Source organism: Diadema antillarum, unplaced genomic scaffold (assembly GCF_040938485.1).
Source record: "Diadema antillarum isolate AM-2024a unplaced genomic scaffold, OU_Dant_1.0 seq00000201_RagTag, whole genome shotgun sequence".
Classification (NCBI taxonomy): Eukaryota; Metazoa; Echinodermata; class Echinoidea; order Diadematoida; family Diadematidae; genus Diadema; species Diadema antillarum.
Genome location: NW_027271261.1, coordinates 779,451 through 794,027, shown reverse-complemented (window position 1 = coordinate 794,027; position 14,577 = coordinate 779,451). Strand labels below are relative to the sequence as shown.

Sequence of the window (14,577 nt, the reverse complement as noted above, 5' to 3'; positions counted from 1 at the left end):
TGTTCTTGTGAACACTTGATTTGTTTCACTTGAAAACGTTTGTTATTCATCCCTGCTGAACACGTGTGGTCGAACATGTGCCACTTGTAATTGATAACTAAATAACACTTTGAGTAATATGATATTATGACGAGTGAAAGATAACCTGCAACATTGGGATTTGATTTCTGGGAAGACAATGACCGCGGCTGACTCACCACTTAAATGGTAATATCTCAATCTTACACTAACATAATAAAAATCTAATCGCACGAGTGACCCTCAAGTTTTATCGTTCTAAAGCGCACTACTTTCTTCCGTTTTGTTTGTTTGTATCCGCTGCAGGTACTGTAGGAGTTATAAAAGCTGACCCGCCTGACGACGAGTCTCATTACAGAGGGGGAAAGACGTCTGGATCGGGCTGGTTTGCGTCTCTGCTATGTTGCTCTTGGCGTTGTAGATATGATGAACTGGAAAACGCGTCTTCATCGGAAAACTCGTTCGTTTCACTTCCCGCGATCGACTGAACATCAAGAACACCATGAATTTCACCACTGCGACCATGACGACGGCTGCCGCGAATTATACAGCGGAGGACTCAAGCGAACATGTGATGCCACTGTCTGGTAAAATCTTTGTCGGCATAGTTTGTGGGATCATGCTGCTTGTCGTGTTCGTGGGAAATACTTTCGTAGTCGTGGCCGTCGCCAAGTTCCGTCGACTGCGGACGCCCGCCAACGCGCTGCTCCTGAACCTGGCAATCGCCGACATCACCGTCTCCGTGTTCGTAATGACGTTCTCGACGATGCGTCTGCTACAGGACGGCCACTGGCGCCTTGGCAAGTACATGTGCAAATTCTGGATGTCCATGGATGTGTTGTGCTGCACAGCCTCTATCCTGACTCTGTGTATGATATCGCTAGATAAGTACTGGGCCATCACCCGCCCTCTAACCTACAAGAGTGACATGTCATGGAGGAGAACAGGCTACATGGTAGCCTTTGTGTGGGGCTGCTCTGGCGTCATATCGTTTGTCCCAATATACAGTGGACTTTACGCGAAGAAGGGCCCGAGCGATACCATCGACGATATCTGCGGGGTAAACTTTTCCGTCAATCGATACTACGCGGTAGTGTCGAGTATGACGTCATTTTATGTGCCTCTTGCTATTATGATATTTACATACTGTCATATCTATGCCATAGCACGCTCGCAAGCCATCCGCATCAAGAAGGAAACGAACAGGACAGAGCACTTGGAGCGGTATTCGCCTCCGCAATCTCTGCGTGCGTCGTCGCCTTTGAAGCGGCCGAACGATGGCGACGAGCCGGTCCCTCCAGGATCAACCAGGAGACGATCACGCTCGATAACGAGAGAGTACAAGGCCGTCCGCACTCTGGGTTTGATCATGGGTTGCTTCATTCTCTCATGGCTGCCTTTTTTCCTCATGTATCTAATCATGAACTTCTGTGAGAAGTGTTACCTCTCCACTCATGCTGAAAACGCAATCACTTGGTTAGGGTATGCGAACAGTCTGATGAATCCTCTCATCTACAATTTCAGAAACCGGGACTTTCGCTACGCCTTTCGCGTCATCGCCCACAGACTCCTCAACGCACTGACACTGGGATGCTTCGAAAACAAACATGGTGTGTGCCCCAAGCATTCATCTCCTCTACACCGGCTATCGACATCGTCAAATGGTCACTCTCACGCCAATCCGCTGCTCGACTCGAACGGCTTGAAACTGGGCAAAATGAGGCAGCCCCACCAAAGCGAGCGTACATCATTCAGTGCAGTAAATAGCGAAAAACATGACTTGGAGAGTCACCGGTGTCCTGTGCCAGATGGGGAGGTCTCCAACGGCTCGTTAGCCCAGGACAGAGTAAAAGATGTAATAACCATGGAAGAGGAAAACGAAACTTGAGATGATTTGAATCAACACAGAAAGTCAATTCAGGGATTCAACGCCAATACTATACCGGCGTGGGAAAGACAATATGATTTTGTCATAAATTACATGAGAGTTTGATGTACAGGGAGTCTCTAGTTTATATGTGATAGCATAAGACTACTCCCATATTTTTTTTTTGTCCTTTTTAATGATAATGCAATGCATCTAATCATTTGAAAACTGCAATGAAAGCTTGAAATATATGAAATAATTGTGACATGAAATATATACATATATGTATAGATATACAATTGTATTTTAATGCACCCTTATCAAATTGTTTGTCGATAATGAAGTTGATATGGTTGTGCACATCCTTCCAATGACTGAATGAAGCAAATTGCAAACGGCACAAGCCCATTGCAGCCACGAAATATGATAAACAGTACCAGTCGATAAGGGCTGGTGTACTTAATTGTTTCCCATTAGTTTGTTGGCTACTAGTACATCAGATACTTACCTTGATAAAAACCTTTAAGAAATTTACCTCCTTGACACTTAGCTTCCTCCACAGAAAAATCTAACACCATGTTGCCTGAACGCCGTGAAACTCCACTGATCTGAGAGAATTAAAGATGTAATTAAACCTTTTTTTTGTACAGACATCCTGAAGGCAATGTTAATTTCAATATGGTTGTGTCATTTGACGCAGTATCGTATTGGTATCATACGGTGATCATTGTCTTGGTTACGGGATTACGACGCTCCCTGAGAAACACTCCCTATGTGTACCATGCGTCAAAGTAATGCTACTTACTTCACAATTTGCTTTTAAAATAGAAAAGAAAATTCTTCCATGAATCTGATCATGCTTTATCAATGCCATTGTATAATATTTTGTGGCTTCATATTATGAACAACTGCCAAACTAACGACTGAGCTCGGTAATGATGTTTATATTTGATAAGGATCCGAGGTGCTCAAGTACGATTAAGGTTATGAGAAGTACTCTGGCACGGTTATGATATACGTATGAAAAAAAATGATATGAGATTTAACGGATCCGATATTGTTTATTCTAACACTGCTGTCTAGATATGAAATGTGGGAGTGTGATAAATTTGGCCACTACGAGGCTTGCAAATTATATAAGAGCAATTTCACACCTTGTTCAGGACGCTGATGTTGCATAAAAGTTGAGATCAAACATAAGTCTGAAAATCAAACGTAATTCTCTAAGTACTAAGTTCTGATTGGCTGATACGTGACCTATATTTTATTGCATCGTTTGTGGTTGATTATAAAAAAAGGAATCCGACGAACAGAATCATCGAAGTTTCATCAAACTAAGTGATATAAGCGTGTCGGGGAATCTCAAATGTCACATGTTTTCAAAGAATAGCAGTTTAGTAGAGTTGATGAAGTCACTACCTCAGATCTGTACTAGGCACAAAAATATTGTAAATATCATTTTTGACGAATAAAAAAAAAACAGCTCCTTTCGCCCTGAAAGCTATCATTGCTATTAGTTGCTACAATGCAGCGAAAATTTTATGTTACGTTATAGTGAAATAAATATTCCTATTGATCTGAGGTCCCCACAGGGCAATTTAGGAAAAATCGGTGAAGTTATAACAACATAAACGTCTGAAATGTGCGAATGTGGCTGCTCATAATATCATTGTTTCCTGAAAACATGCAAGACTTCAAACGTCTCGTGTATAACATTTTCATTCTTTTTTTTTTTTTTTTTTTTTGGGGGGGGGTCTAAACTTGAAGACAGTCTTTTTCGTTCTGTTCACCTGAAGTTTCCCGTAGGTGTTTTAAATGAGCCAAATGGAACATGGTGCCGATTTGAACCTCAAAGCGAAAATGTGTTCGTTTTAAGGGTTCTCTGTATGATAACGCTCTTTATTGTTGTTGCCTCATACCGCAAAATAAACCTGGGAATGAATGTGTTTCTGGAAGATATAACAAAGAAAGTTCAAGTCCTGTGCTTATTTGAACATCAATCGTAGTTGACGTGACGCTTTGATTATTTCAACTAATGAGCTGCAAGCGAAATCTTTCAACCTCAAGTTTTACCCAGACCTTTCGATATCAGAAGTAACTCTGAAAATTTCTAATCACATTTCCTACCTTGCAAGATGTTTTCCAAAGATATTAGATAATCATTCACAGTCATGACAGTGAGATAGACTTCGGAAACTAACGTTTACATCCGCCGTTACTACCAGCAAAACGTTTGTTGAGACGAGAGAGAACGGTATAAAGAGCAGGTGAATTTTTCATCACGAAGTATTGTTTACGCTACCTGTTTGAGTGAAATTTAGAAGGGTACATTTCTCTCCTTTATTCGTTGAAGAGAGTGGGCTGAATGGGTCGTCACGGTCGAACACAAGCCCTCGGGCAAGAAAGAGACTGTCAACGCCAGGAAGAACCGGGTACGAATAGTATTTTCATTTTGGCTCGAGTGTTGTGCACTGTTCACACGATAGAGGGCGTCGTCTTCTGTTTAGCGACGGCGTGAGATTGCTTCCAGAGACAACTACTTCCTTGTTGTAGAGGAGGCGTAAACTTGTGTTTTAGGTAAATTCAAGCGAAGTGCAGATTTAAGTAGTTGTTATTCCTATTCTGAGTGTTTATCAGATTTGGTTCTCTTTATCGTCAAGTGATTTACTTCGTCATGCCAGTTTCTCCTCTGAAATATTTTTTGCATCGTTTGAAAAGTATTTCTAATTCCAAACAGTGTGAAAATGCTTTTGCAAGTTTAAGAATGATCTAATACTAAATCAGTAATGTAGCCTTGTCTTCAAATTAAAGCAATGTATTCACAAACAAGTGATGATATATACACGAAGAAACGACAGCCCTGAATATCATATTCGTTCAGCATGTCGTTCACGTGTAATTGTTACCTTCCGCCATGTTTCCAGGGTTTGCAAGGAGTCAACGATGGCTATTTGTTACTCACGTCACTTGAATGCCTTGGACGAGTGTTTTCTTTATGTCACCAAATAATAATGACGACTGATGACGTATGAACGATGAATGTGATCGCATGATCAGTTTTTCAATGTGTGACAGTGGTATAACGGAGATAGAATATTGGTTAGACTTAAAGGGATTACTAAAGTATAGCAATATAGCGGGTATTAACTAAGTAAGCAAACGCTTTCACCAACGAAGGTTGCTAGCCCAAAGAAATAATATCCATTGAGCAAATTAGCATACAATTCAAGTTATTGAAGTAAAGTAAGTGACATAATACAAGGACAACAAAGTATCACGAACTTGAATTTGAATTTGAAATTGAAATTGAAATTGAAATTGAAATTGAAATTGAACCGTCTCTCAGCAGCCTGACGTACATCATGCTGGGCGCGAGAGGCAGCTACCGCGGAGTTGGTTGCTCGTAATGGTGCAATAGTACACGCTCCTAACGATGTGTAATGATATTTTTATTGTGTACGATTTGGTTACGGTTACATGTTACAAAACGAGCTCAAATCAGGAAAGCCATCTTATCGACTACGATAGGAATCATGAATTGTCGGAAACCCAGAAGAAAAATCTAGCAGCATCGATTACAATAACTGCAGCATTGTCATCAGCTGCTCTTCAATGTTCTTAGTTTAATCAACTTTGGCATAAACACTTCATGAAGAGAGATGTGCCTTAAGAATGTATTTTCGAAAATGTTGATATTTTTGATTTTTTTTAAGTTACACTTCGCACACGCACAAAGCAGTTTCACTTAATACACACACTCCTAGAACATCTATAGCTTAAATTAGTTATACGCACGTTTACAAACTGGCCGGCACACTCTGTACACTAAACACTGACAACAGTTACTAGAACAAGCTGCGACATTCAACATTTTTTACTGTTCAAAATAATATTCACAATATTTATAATGATCGTTCATGTACGTATATGCATATGTTCATATATTCATATGTTCATACGTTCCTATGTTCATATGTCTATATGTTCACATATTCGTATGTTCTGTTTATATATTTATATATCCATATGTTCCATACGTTCATTTGTTCAACGTTTTTAGATTCATACAGTGTATGTTCATATGCCTGCACGTCCGTATGTTCATTGTACATTAATATCATATCAAATTCATGTGTCCATACGTGTCATCGTTCAACTTTGATCTAAATTCAGTCTGATCTTAATGTCTGAACACGGTCTCCTACTTTTGCAGCGTAACACGAGCCTGAAATGTGCTGCCCTGGCCGTTCAAACCACACCAGGATCCGATTTGAACAACTCGTGTCCATCGATTTATTTATGTTTATTGATATCCATTGTAACATACTGTACACTAAGTGAATTGATATTTGATTGCTGTGATGACAATATCATTGACTCATGTAAGAACAATCGCCATGGGGAGTGATTATGCTACTGTTTTGTTCGTAGGCCTATGTGTCATTACACTATTTTGTATGCATTGTAAAATACGCGAAGTATAATTGAAAAATTAATGTTTATACTGTATGTGCAATTACGAAATACGAGAGGGTAAGTAAAGTTCTACATCTACTTCAGTAAGTCTAAGAGGCAAGATTTGAAGTTTGGAATGGATTTTTTTTTATCTATGCAAAATACATGGAGATATGGTCATTGAATGGCGTTATTAGATTGAGGTTTGGTTTCAAATATTTGCAAACTGACCAATGGTTTAATTAATGTCAATCTTTCCGATTATTTTGCCGTTGATTATAGATCGCTGTCAAGCAGTTGCACAAGATGTTTGATCTGATGTAGATTATACATGTTTGTGTCATCACATTTTCCACCATTCCAAGCTTCGAATGTAAGCTACCTTAAATAAACTCTTACAAACCTCTATAGGGATTCAGTACTCTGTTCGCAAAATGCACTTGTATGATATGTTCTGTGACTTGAAGACTCTTGCACACTACCTAACAAAATGTGCTGTTTTGCGCTGGAAGTATATGCTACGTGCCATGTCAATACAATGTGCTTGAGTGGTTTTACTGTAACTGAATTTTTAAGAAGACGAAAATAAAACGTCTTATTTTAGTGTGATAAAATGTCAATGGACTACACGCTCTGTATGAATCAATCACGGCTCTGTTGCATAGTTACATTGAGTGACTAGAATGGTGCGAATTCATGTGTGTGTCAGTGTGTGTGTGTGTCTGTGCGTGCGTGTGTGTGTGCGTGCGTGTGTGTGTGTGTGTGTGTGTGTGTGTGTGTTATGAATTTGTTTTCCTTATAAATATTATGCTACAAGAAAAAAAGTAAAAGCATTAAAGTGTAGGCCCTACCACTTCCCCTTTTAAAGGGATCATCATCGATATTGCTAATGCAGTATTGTCAGATAGCAACGTTTAACTTGTTGCGAGAGGGCGTTACACAGGAAGAACCGAATTCGTATATTGGTTTCATTTTAAAAAGTGCTGAACCATTCTCACCCGGTATACTAAACACCAAATCTCAAACAGAATGTCAGCAGCATAGTTGGCATTATATGACACCAAAATATGAAATTCCTTTGCATTCATTTATTCTACGACACAAGTAAATGATACGTGAACAGTGTTTCCATGAGCCGTAATGTCTTGTTATATAAGAAGGGCGGAGAGAATTCTCTGCTCATCTACTTAGTACTCCCCAACTCCTTGTTATACAACCTTGTGTTCACCCTTCACACACCGTTTCTGGCATCACAACGGAGAGGGCAGCATAACACAGATGGCTCACTGACAGCGGAATCATGACGAAGTTCATAATCATACACCAGTGGTGTTGACATTGTGGGTTACTCGTGAGTTGACATGAGCTTGACATGGAACAAGCAGCACAAGTGAGAAAAAATGACAAGACAAAACCTTAATTTTATACAAAAAGGGACAGTTTTTCTTTCCATCTAGCAATCACTGTTTAATCCCTAGGTTTCATTGATAATTATGATAATAATGTGGATAATTATATATGTCGAGGAAAGGATAATGAAAAAAAGTTCTTTACGTTATAGCCCTTGAAGTGTCTCATAAACTTTGGAAATAAATCATATTCACATTATATCCACAAAAGCAATGACAATAGCAGGAAAAATGAAAACAAGCACGGATTTAGTACTTGAACGTCGCGTAGAGAAGATTCTGAAAATACAGGAAACAATGTGTTTTTATAATAAGGACTAATCAAAGCACGCAAAAGTAAAACACACACATACACAACTTTGAATATAAGCACTCACATGCGTCTGGAATACGTGTCTGTGTCTTTAAGTGCCTAAAATAGTCATTTTGTGCAATGGGCACGTGCGTTCGTCATGTATGTGTTCAATATACGCTTGCTTTTTGTAAGTTAGAGTATTTGTTAATCCTATGTTCTGACAGTACGTCCAGGTGATTTATCAACAGTGCCGACATTATTTACTTAGTGAGTCATGTCTGTACCAACTCTATCAATATTTCAGAATCTCGAATAAGGAACAGGCTAATATTCGAACGAGCGTCATTCGTCGTCTGACAATTTTCTTCTCAGCTAGTGTTCATGGAGAAAAGTCTGTACCGGGTGAATGACCAATCTTAACTAATTGTTAAATGAAATATCTTTCATTAAAGATTTCAGTCTTCATTAGTGTTGTAGTTGTTGATGTCGGTGTTGCTCGCTCTTGATCCAATAGAGGGCGCTGTTCAAACATGTAACCCAGTGCCAGTGATTTGACTCGTGCCAAGTCAATTTCTGATTTCTAGATAATCTCTGAGCAGCGCTCAGTGACACAAATAACCAAACGAAAAGTACTAGCACAGAACTCAAATTAGGAGTCACATTAGCATAGTATAAAGCAGTCAAAATCACAAGGATAGAACAGCAGTTGCAAAAAAAAAAAAAAAATAAAACGACAGGAATCGTTAGATGCAGACATATTATTACAAGACTGTTAACTGTAGTTAGGAGAATGGTCATCAGATACAACATATAAATTTTGACGCAGTACATTTTCATAGTAATTGTCGTATATCCAAACATTGTAGCTCGAATGAAGGTAAGTGGTCTTGGTGACAAAAATAAAAGAAATGACACATCCGTGATTACCCTGCTTGCTTGACTGTGTCTGTGTCTGTGTCAAAAAATACAGACAAACAAGCAAATAAAAAATACAGATAATACGAAATTCAATGGAAAACGTTATCTAAGATGGAAAGCAGATAACAGGGGCGGATCCAGGAATTCCATAAAGAGGGGGCGCCTTTACCATAGATATGTGTGGTATGATCTGTACAGATATCTACTGAATTGATCCTATCTAATGCTGTTCAACCCTTGTTTCCACCACAGTAAGCGAAAAAAAAGATACAATACTGTATCATAAGCACAATCAAATAAAGATTAACTCAATGTCCCCATAAAACTTCATTCCATTCTGACAAAACTGAAATGTTTCGGATAGGTCGCTATTGAGTGGAGGGCCCCAACAAAGACCAACGCTTCTGGGTTCCTCAAAACGTGCGAAACTGAGAACAATAAAGTACGATAAAAAACGGGATATAGAAATAAAAACAACTTGTCGCAGATGACGACAATACAGTGTTTGATGTAAACCAGAGGAAATTTAAATGAAATATTTTACGATGCAACAAAAGTAGTATTGTTTCAAGTTGATTAATGTAATGACCCGAGACATGTGAAAAAATATGGTTTTTGAATGAAATAAACACCAGTAAGACTTCTGTGTTTGTTTTGTTTTGTTTTGTGTTTTCTTTATTTCAGTACTAATTTTGTTAAAAATATTAAGTGTATTTACAGCATTGCCTCTCTGGAAATGAAAATGAATCAATGAAGAAATGTTTCTTTGTAAATTTTTATCGATCACCTTTGATATTGCCAGATCAGGGTGTGCATTCTGAGTAGCAGTATAGCAATAGAAGTAATAGTGATGCATCATTATTTTAAATGTTGTAATCATCATGCAAGTATCATCTTTACTTTTACGGAAAGAATGATGCAATGGACGAATGAATGGTACAATGATTGAACGCAAAATACCCCTCCACTTGCTAAAACCTTTCAGGATGCTATTCTCCATCGGCCCCGCTCCGCTCCAACCCTCTTTGCCAATTTTGGTCCGGCCAATTTTATACTCATGATGATTTTAACGGGCCGGGGATTTACGTCGCCACGCGAGTATATACTCGAATATTTGCTGCCTACATGCCCATTAGATGAAGCTCCCCGCACAAAGTGATGCAACGCCTATTTGAATTAATTTGCATATGAATTGCTCTGCTAGTGTGTACCAGTCATTTGTTCGAACAAGCCAGACGTTTACCGTTCTTTGTTCGATTCGTATTTACTGAGCAACGACCTTCGCTAATATACACGCTGATTAAAGCAATCACCTTCTGATTGCGACAATACCAGCGATACGATTCCACGGAAGTGAAAGGATAGAAAAAAAAACGAGCTTATAGTATGAACTCAACCATTTCCTGATGTTGAAATCAGGATGCTTGTAAAGCCAGTAGTTCAGGTGGAGCCTTATTTCATTAACTTTAAATTTTCTTGAAGCAATGTTAAGAGACGCTCTTCGTGATCTGTGCGAAATTGTTTGAAAACGAAACACCAAAAACGTGAAAACTTTATAATGAGAACTATAGGGATAGACGCGTACTTCATGTCATGTAGTTCGTTTTTGTCGAGTATTATACACTTACACCAAGAGAGTCAAATCTTAGTTGTCAACGGAAACAGCTGGCCATATAGAACATGTATAAGATAGTAACGATTAATTTTGTTTAGTCGCTGAGTTTAAGTCATTGGTGATTACAGAATTATGATAATAAAGATTTAAATGTTTGTTTTATTGTTAAAAGATTATTTGCATCAATTTCGCTTGAATATGCAAAAGTCAAATGTCATATTGTATTCTATATTTTTGTCGGAAATGAAATGAAATGAAATAAAATGAAATGAAATGAAATGAAATGAAATGAAATGAAATGTTAATGATACAAAAAGACTGCATGCATTTGATAGCTAAGGAGGAGAGTCACATCCACGTAGATTACAGTATCGGTAACAGTGGTGAGGTGAAAAATGTTTACATGGAAAATGGAACAGTATTGGTTTTTGGGCGCTTTTTCATAATCGCACGTAGGCAATCAATTTTGTCATTAACGTATTTACCTTCTGTAAATGAATAGTCTGTGTACAGGGTCTAATGAGTTTCAAAACAAATGAAAAAAGAAAGAAAGTTATACAGGTAACACTGACGTGTCGAAATGAAAAGCAAATCAAAATATTCCTGAAAGGGCTGCGAGCAACATTCAATTTAATTAAGTTCAAGAATTCAATTCAATTAAATTCAAATGTTATTTAAATAGCACATTTTTGTTAATGCAAGTTAAAGGCAAAAAAAGTACTATGTATTACAACAATAATGCATACATGTGAAACTAATGTTCAAAATAATTATGTTATTTGAAAAAGAGAGGCCCATTGTAAAGACAAGCTTGCATGAATGTGGGCCACTTAGAAATTCGAACTCGCAATACAGAAAAAAAATATACATGAGCAAAAGTACAAACACAGGCATAATTAAAGCGCTCACGGTAAACAAAGACGTATGACGAACAACAAGAGAGAATGGGAAGGGGAGATTGGAGAGAGGGAAGGGAAGGAAAAGATGAAGGAAGGGAAGGAAAAGATGAAGGAAGGAAGGAAGAAAAGAGGGAAAAAAGGAAGAGGACCGGTAGCAGGGGTCCTCAGCGCTTGCAGGGCTATTGTCAGACACTATATCCTTTGGCATGAGTAAAGTACTTAACATTTGAAAAAAAGTTATGCAAATGAGATGAAAAAAAAAGTAATTTATAAATGTTATCTAAAAACCAACCAAAACTGTCTTTGGTTTTCTCTTGAATACAGCAAGACTTGATGCATCTTCTAAATCATCACATTTTGGTTCAAAAAGCTTGGTCTTGTTACGTCGGCGAGGATGGTGCGGAGTAAAGTTGAATGAAATGCATCGGATTTTCTTGTCGGATACATATGAAAACTGCCATTCCTTCCAAAAGAAAATAATCAAATACTTTAGGCAATTCATTTTTCTAAATTTAAACGTAAATTAAGAATTTATATTAGAATCAATGAGATCATCGCATGGTAATCGAGGTCAGAAATAAAGTTTAGTGCTGGACTTAATCTTTGTGAGTGTGTAAGAAGTCATTCTGCAATATAAGATGATGCGTCTTCCTTGGGGACCAGACACACAGATTCAGTTTCCAGCTTGATTTTGTATCTGCATTGTTTCAACATTCCTTTACAAAACAGCATACTTGATTATTATTAAATGAAAGAAAGATATTATTCAGAGGGGCGAAGGTTCAGATGTGAGTTTCTTCAATTTGTCTCCCTCTACAAATGATGGGTAATATTGATAATAAGTTTTCAACATTACCGACTGGAAAACACAATGTAAACAGAATTGTAAAATTAATTTTCAACGATGAGTAATCAATGTTAAAGAAAAAGGAAAAATCACCTAGGTATAATGCAGCAAGCTGCTCATCGTCAGTCTATGCTTGTTAAATGATGGCAGCATGGGAATGGTGGAGGTGGCGGTGGTTGAAGAAAAGGGAAAGGAAAAAGGATACTGATGGCTGTGATGAGATGCAAATTAATGGGATGGATATAATATTCGGACAGTAAGACATTCACCTCTCTTCAGAAAAGAAGAAGGATGAAGGAACATCTCTGTATTAAACTCCACGACGACTCGACGAGCACTGGCTGGAGGTTGACTATCGATTTCTCTTGCCTGTTGGTGGGAGGAGGAGGATGGCATTCGCGGATACCATGGCAACGAAGCACCCCCTACCAAGACGCAAGCATCTACAGTACATGGAGTGTCGCCTACGTTATATTATGTAATACATATCACTTAGCAACAAAAGACGCAGGGTCAAATTAATTGTCGGTTGTCGTACAAGTCGTCACCACTGGCACATGAGTGGGAGGCAATCTTATCGGGCCGGATATATACATTACGAAGTCATCGTTCTTGAGTCTGATATGTACAGTATCCTTATCATTTTCGGCCTTCTCCTCCCTCTCGTCCCCCCCCCCCCCCCGGCTCCATTCTTCTCTGCTTTTTTCGGGTCAATCTATCTCTTTCTCCTCATCGCTTTCTCATCAACACGGTATTGAATGTCTCAAATGACACCACGCCTTGTTTCTCTGAACAGTCACATTTCTTTTCCCTTCTGAAATAGCGTTTATGAGGAATGAATTGAATGAATGAACATTATCAATAAAATTGTGAGACGTAGCATGGAGTTTCATGATTTCATGTGTATGTGCTTTCAATATGAATTCTGAACTTTAGAAAATGTGCATATTAGGGCAAAACGACTTTGTTACTTTCTTCTCCTCTTTCTAACACCTTCTGCTGCAGTTGCACACCTCTGTAATCATTTAAAATCATAATCATAATTATCTTTACGTGATGATCATCGCTAGAATTATGCTTACGTTATGATTCGAGATTGTCATTACTCGTGATGTTCAAGATCACCTATTCTCATTACTATAAATATCATGCTCATGTTCATGTATATATTTATAATCGGTGTTCTGAATGTTAAGTCATCAACCTCCCCCCCCCCACCCCCTTACTACCACCAAGACGTCTACTATCTATACGCCCTGCTTTACCGGGTCCGTGTGAACCAGTAACGCATTTTTGGTAATCTGTGCCGGTATCCAAGTAATGCGTCCCAGATCTTCACATCTTTGGGCACACAGTGATCGATCCTACCAGCATACTCCCTTTCATGTCTTTTGTTCGTCGACACACCGGGGTAAGAAGCGATGTTGCCTCCCATGGGCAGCCTAAGGTCTCCGATCGAAATTGAAGCCCTGGAGATTAATCGAACATATTTGGCAACAGGCGCCAGTTGTCAGGATATAGGTGTATGTATCATAGTAGGGTTGAAACGAAAAGTGTCTAAGTGGCAAAATTATCACATTGTCTATACTAATATTTGTATCATTTGACCTCGGACCATTATTTTGTTGACTAACCTTGTTCGGGCCGATTTCCACCCGCAAAAACGTCACAATTTTCACACAAAACAGTGTATTCTTGTAAACCTCGCATCTGGGAAATTTCTATAGAATATTGGCCCGAATTCAAGAAGGTGGTTTATGCAAATTTCTTCCGCGTAAATATGATTGACAGATTTCGTATGCCAACAGAGGTCCAGTGACAAACGAGCGTTGATATGCGCATGACAAAGGTATGGCTATTTCATGCTTATTTTAGACCATGGTCTAAGTTCAAAATCACCTTCGTGAATTCGGGCCATTTCGACTGAAAGTGTACTATATTGTTCTTACATACGCATTTCCTAGAATTTTCCGTTGTAAAGTGTTACTGATTAATTAGATGTTGAACGTTCAACTTGTCAGCATGCGTCATTTAATCTTTTTTCTATATTCTTTTTTACTTGCAATCACTGGAAACAATTACTTATATACAATTACGTAAAGTAACATATTGCATAAAAAAAATAAAGTGTTTTTCAAAGACTAATATAAAGACAGAGTGAAATTCGTAGATTATATTTGTACGTGATGTTTGTACAAACAAGAATCGAGAAAATGTTAAAGTGAATCAACTTATAATCTAATTTAAAGAAACG

At 38.3% G+C, this 14,577-nt stretch overlaps 1 protein-coding gene across 1 annotated transcript; it reads left to right on the top strand.

Annotated features, from left to right (window-relative positions):
• Nucleotides 1-367: 367 nt before the first annotated feature.
• LOC139728806 (probable G-protein coupled receptor No18) lies at nt 368-2,046 on the top strand. The gene has a single exon (XM_071639742.1). The coding sequence runs from the start codon at nt 521-523 to the stop codon at nt 1,904-1,906; it is 1,386 nt and encodes a 461-aa protein (XP_071495843.1). The 5' UTR covers nt 368-520; the 3' UTR covers nt 1,907-2,046.
• The last annotated feature ends 12,531 nt before the right edge of the window (nt 2,047-14,577 follow it).